General features: G+C 39.3%; 1 protein-coding gene across 4 annotated transcripts in view; it reads right to left on the bottom strand.

Moving 5' to 3' along the window:
• Positions 1 to 6,219, bottom strand: part of TRIO (trio Rho guanine nucleotide exchange factor) — a 589,244-nt gene that overhangs the window by 219,656 nt on the left and 363,369 nt on the right. For all 4 annotated transcript variants that reach the window (XM_019521265.1, XM_019521285.1, XM_019521275.1 and 1 more), the window contains exons 16-17: positions 4,199 to 4,318; positions 2,435 to 2,626 (exon numbers count right to left, since the gene is read on the bottom strand). In XM_019521265.1, the coding sequence (XP_019376810.1) occupies positions 2,435 to 2,626; positions 4,199 to 4,318 (312 nt within the window). The remainder of the gene's footprint in view (positions 1 to 2,434; positions 2,627 to 4,198; positions 4,319 to 6,219) is intronic.

The following is a 6,219-nucleotide window of genomic DNA, read 5'->3' as shown; positions in this document are numbered from 1 at the left end:
TTTTTTTTAAAGTGCTGGGAGGTTGGGGCTGGGCAGAGGATAGGACTGGGCAGCCATGGGGACTTCTCCTGCCGTTCCCCCTGCCTGGGGAGAGGCAGGCACAGCCAAAGCAGCAGCGGAAGACCCTGCAGCTGCCCAGCTGTGTCTGCCTCTCCCCAACTGATCTGAATCTCTGAATCTTTTCCAAATTGATTCAGAAGCTTCAGATTCAATTTGGACCTTTTAATGGGTCTCCCGTTTTGGAGGTTTGGCTGCTAAATTGGGCCACATCTCCTCCAAATCAAATTGGTGACCAAAGCTTCGCACAGCCCTAACAGATACTCATATACTTAATTCATCCAGAATTTATTAATTTTACCTTTTTTGAAACTGCTGCAAGTTTTAGTACATGTACTCCATGAAGACACTTTCAAGCAGCGCCTTTGTATCTACTTATATTAAATTTTATGTATCCCAGGCCCAATTAGTCAAAAACCTAATTCCAAATCCAAGAGTCCAGAACCATAAGTAGCCCTACTACTGGCAAACATCTTCCACCCCCATCTGGGGCTTCAGATATTCCCAAAAGCAGGCACCCTACTTGCAGACCCAAACCCGGAGGCTTGAGGTTCAGATGCCCCTGAGTTTTGCTTGCCCTCAGCCGTAAGGCCCCAGGGGCAAGGCAGGGAGAAGTTGACTATTTCCATAAAGTGGGCTTAAAGCCAAGACCTTCCCACTCCAGCATCTAAATGGGAGGTTTACTATACATTACCCTGGCAAGTACCATCCCTGTGCCAGGAGAGCAGTCTTCCCCAGTGCAACTAGGAAAACCATCTCCATGGTCACGGTGTTTCCCTTGCCAGGTAAGCATAGACTATACTTGATCTGAGCCTTCAAGAGGCTGAGAAGCAATATGAACTATGCGTGATATTAGTCCAAAGCCAAAAGACACATGATTTACACAGAGTTCATTGGACTGGGCCCAAGGATAGCCAATAACATTTCAAGCTATAGTGACCCCACAGCTCAGCACTGCTCAATGTGTGCGTGTACTCCAGATACCACCCACAAAGGATACATGTGCTAATAAGCCCCCCACTCAGGACCGAAACCAGGTGTTCAATGTCATGAGCCCTGGGATCCTCTAATAATTTATATGCAGATGAGGCACAGGGCAACCTGGTCCAGCTCCACCTCCTGGTGAGTGGGGCCACACTAATCATATGCAACAGGCTGAGCGAGAGGGCTGAGGAATACACTTGGAAGATTCTGGGTGAACTGTTATGGGCTCCATTTGGGGATGTTTTCCAAACAGTTAAGGCTAGTGAAGAAACGGGGATCATTGGAAATGGGAAAGAAAGGCACAACGGAGTAGCTTATCATGACTTAAAAAGACTGGGCACTAAGGGGGTGCTATCATATATCTTCCTCAGATGGGTTATGCTAACCTATCCTTGTGGTAGGTGCCCATCAGCATATCTACCTAATATGAGCCATGTGTTTTAATCATGCTCAGTGTTGGCTGAATTGAATGAGTTTCACGGTTGGTTTCCATTACTGAGCATATACTGCTTTTGGCAGCAGTTTAATGCTAGACAATATGTTTAATTAGGTTAAGAGAGGAACATTAGTATGCCAATGTAAGACGAGGAGCTCCCCCTTTTGTCTCCCACTGACTGGGGGGAGAAAGGGAGAACTGTCTTATATTTGAGTAAATACAATAATTTTAACTCTGTTTTCAATTTCCCATATGCAATACTGGGAGTTACCATTACCCACCTCATTGATGTCATGTGGTTTTAAGCTCACAATATACTTGCAAGATTAAATGCACAATGTGTGTGCTCTGATTCGTGTAAAAAAAAATCACAACATTGAGCCACAATTTGAGGTAATTTATGAGAAAATACACATACTTATCAATGGCAATGGCCTTCCAGAAAAATAAAATATTTCATGTTAAAAGTAGGACTTCAGATCAAGCCAGTATGATTTCAAATGGGTCTCTCAAAAGACAGGCAGACAGCTAAACTCAGTTGTAACTAATCTGTACCTGAAGTCTTTGTTTTGGGGTTTTTTTTAAAGAGGAACATTTAAGGTACACATGAAATCATCAAAACCTGAATAAATAACTTTTCACAAACATATCTTAATAACCTATGCTCTTGTTTTTCACTCAGGATAGAAAATGAAGCCAAACTACCTAAACTGAAGTTTTATTAGAGTCAGCTCCAAATTATTAGTTCTTATTCAGTATAATGCAGCATGCTGTCTGTGTTTCCAAGACAATATGGAAATATCTCAACCAAATTTTAAACTAAAGGTGACATTTCTGGTCATGTTTCATTTTGTGAGCTTTAATTTAGTATATCTGTTCCTCCATCCACAGCTCATTCTATATGATGAAAAATAACTCTATTTTGCTAGCCAAGCTTGGAATGATCCATTCTTATACCTGTTCCGAAGTTTTATAGAAGGCAACAGAGGCATTCACGAGTTTGAGTCGGTCCTCCATCTTGAGCATCAGCTGCTGCCAATGCGAAGCAACCTTCTCAGCACATTCCCTGATCATATCCATGTCGTAATGATTTGCCTGTAGCATTGCCTCTGCTTTCTGCTGTACCTGCAGTGCACTTTGATGTGTTTTCTAGTAAACAGAAATTAAAATATTGGTTTACAATAAGCAGGTTCATTTAAATACTTGAAATCCTGGCTTTGCTTTTCTACAATCACCGAGTAACTTTCTACATACCTGAAACTTGCAAAGGAAATAAAGAACTAACAGTAGTTTGCAGCCTAACTTATTCCATACAAATAACTGAAGTAATCTGTTAGGGATTCAACATCAAATTTACAATGACTATCAGGTCACTGGCAGTAGCAACTGCATAGTAACAGAAACCAGAGCAGCCAATTATGCATCCAAAGTTACAATCCACATCTTCAGTAATTATGACCCCCAGTCTGTGGTTTGTTTGTTTTTTTGGACTGGATTGGTAGGAAGTTGGAGAAGAGAACTGTTCAGGGCTTGATTAACTGTTGTCAAAGTTTCTCTTCCCAGAAACTAATTGTGTACAAGATTTTACATTATTATTTGGTAGGAAAATCAAAATTCTAGGCAATATGAACTGAGCCTGATTATTTATTACTCAGTATGAGAAAACTTAAGACTTGGGTCCCTGATCTAGAACTTTTTAAATTGAAGCCTACTTGTCTGAAGTTTTAGCTTTGAATTCATATGACCATATTATTGTCCAAAACATTTTCATTAAGTTAATAAACTATTACCAGGAATGAAAAACATTAATAGCTCAAAAAAATAAAGCTTTTCAGAATTAAAACATACACATTGGGAACTGCAAACAGCAAGGGGAAACTGAATATGCCACAGAATACCAACAGAACAGAAGGCATTGAAATACTTTAAGAGGGTTCCTAACCAACAGACATGAATTAAGTTTTCCTGTGAAGCAGAATTCTCCCTCCTCCACGTGATATATGCTGCCACTGGTGACCTAAATTTCATAGGAATACATGAGAAGGCTTAAACAGTACATTCAATTTTTATTTGGTTTCAATGTTTTTGTTCATTTTTTGTAATGCAAGGTCAAATTAACATTATTAACATGGATGAATTTAAGCTCAACCAATGAAATCTTCAGAAGATATTATAGAAAATAAGTTTTTTTTAATCAAAGGCTGTACAAGTTAATTGAAGCGGAACAAAAGTCAGAGACTATAGCATATAGACATTTATCCCTATTGATACTTTTTTGCATACATCCATCTTTGCAGCCTAGCCAAAACATTAATCTTAGCTTTAAAAACTAAAAATCTACAGCAACTTATTCTGAAATACTGTTTGCAATAGTTGTTCTATTCAATTTGTTAAAAGATATTGCAAATACAATTTTGGTACTGAGTTACTACTAACTTCAGCTTGGTAGAAACAAGCAATACACTCATGAAAATCTCATAAAGTAGAACCCCTGCTATGCAGAATTCCCTTTCCTGGTCACAGCTCTTCTCATTATGAATCCATTTTGTGTACTTAACACAAGTACATGTATTTTTGTGCTCATCTTTTTGCTACTGCTCAAGAGGAAAGATATCCATTTACAAGGTATATGAATTATTAAATCTTTTTCTAATGCTACCTACTATTTTGTGATGAGCCACTCCCTACAACTGGATGATTACCAGTTTCTCAAGTCCTTACCTCTATTGCATGCTGGAACTGTTCGTGTTCCCGCTGTAGCTGTTCAGCTTCCTGCAATGAGCTAGCAGTGATAAGGCCAGCATTTAACATGGACTCCCCATTTCGGATCCAGCCAAGCACCTGCAACACACCAGAAAACAGCACAGTTTACAAGTACTCCTTTGATCATTAAGACAAATGTAGTTTCTATAGACTATTAGCTTAATAGGGTCTCTCCTTTTAGCACTACCTAAGAAAGATTTGTTCTACACCACAATGTCATTGCTTGTGCCTAGAAAGTAACAGTAAAGATCAAGTTACAGGCAACATTTTAACAGCTAATATATTCAGTTTTGTTTACTGGGCACTAGGTTTCAGATCAAGAATGAAAATGAACTGGATGTAGCTTAGTAAATGCATATGAAACACTAAGAAATGTTCTATTACTAAGTCTTTCCCTCATCCTTTAAACTTGCTACAAGTCTGACAGTACATAGAACCTGCTGGGATCACTTGAGGCACTGAAGTAAACAATCTCAGCAACTTGGCTTTTGGTTTATTGTTTGAGGACCCACCAGAAAAAAATGGGTTGGAAACAATAAATAAATAAGAGGAGAAAAGCAGCCAAAGTATGCAGTAATCCTGGAAATAAAACGTGTAGCATTATGTAAGTAATCAGCTTACATCCACTGTACCTTGAAGTACCTGATACAGCACATCAGGTGGTGCCCCTGCATTTGAAGCATGATTCAAGTCTTTCAACTAGAAAAATGTGAGGTTCTTAAGGCCTTTTAAAGTTTGGCTCTTTAAAGGAGCACACCCTTTAAAAGTTCTGCCCTCTCCTCCAAGGTTCTGTTCTACTCTGCTTTTAGACTCCACTCCAACCTCTAGGTTACTTGGTAGCTTCCACACAAGAGGCTTCCACCAGCATCTCTCTCGGGAACCAAGTTACCCTGAAGAAAAGAAAGCTGAACCTAGTTACGTAAGGCTCAGATCCCTCTAATCCCAGCAACCTGTACAAGAACTATACCACTAATGAGACCAGGACCTAGATCTAATGTGGTGCGATCCACTGCCTCCAGTGTTTCTGCAAGGCCTATCTGTTAACCTGCTGGACCCAGAGTTCACAGCTTCTCTAAGCATTTTGCCTTTCTGAAAGTTTTAACCAATGCTTGTGTGACAGCACTTCTACACTTGTACCAAATGAAAGACAGTCACAACCTCTGTAAAGTTAAATTCTTTCATCCTATTTGGTTTTAGTGTCACCAGAATATGGAAGAAAAATATGGGGAAAGAAATTCCAAGCTCAAATCACTAATGCAAAAACTGTGGTGGCTGAAAATGGTTTGAGTGCAGAATATTCTAGTTATTTAAATTGGCCTACCACTCTTATACCTCCCAGTCCCACACAAGGAAACATTTTAACTTATGAGCGTATTTTAAAAAAATCTTGTTCTTAGGGTCAGCAGAAAAGTTGTTAACACTCACTAAAGGAGTTTTAGGGAAAGGAAACCCCAAAACAAGTCAAGAAAATTTAAACCTACTATTCAAGCCTTCTATATTTAGATTCAATATAGAAGGTGAAAACGCAACATTAAGAAACCTCAGACTAAACCATATTATTCCCACCCTGCCTAGTGTGGTCTACAAAGAACAGTGCAGCAGCAGTTTTAGTAAAGGTAGCAGAGTGTGTAAAAACAATTATGAAAATGAGTTAAGAGTCTTTGCTATTAAGAGACTACCCTTCTGTGACATCATCTATGCTTACACCCAGTTTAACAGTAAATCTAGCAGGAAATCACAGTAATTGAACAGACTAAATCATGTGTTCAGTACTTCAAGGCCACACTACACACAAATAAAACAAACTGAAAAGGATGTTTACTCTGTCATGTTACTCTCCGAGAGTACACCTGCTGTGACCTGCTGAGCCACAAAGCCTTTTCCACTTCAGAGGAAACTGCAAGTAGTCCTGCTTCCTTACTTACAAAACAGTGTGCATTTTTAAGGTCACTGAAGGGGAAAAAATAGTGGTCAAAGGA

This window comes from Gavialis gangeticus, unplaced genomic scaffold (assembly GCF_001723915.1).
Source record: "Gavialis gangeticus isolate Ggan-Ray unplaced genomic scaffold, GavGan_comp1, whole genome shotgun sequence".
Lineage (NCBI taxonomy): Eukaryota > Metazoa > Chordata > Crocodylia > Gavialidae > Gavialis > Gavialis gangeticus.
Note: the sequence above shows the minus strand (reverse complement) of the source record. Positions and strands in the feature narration are given on the sequence as shown.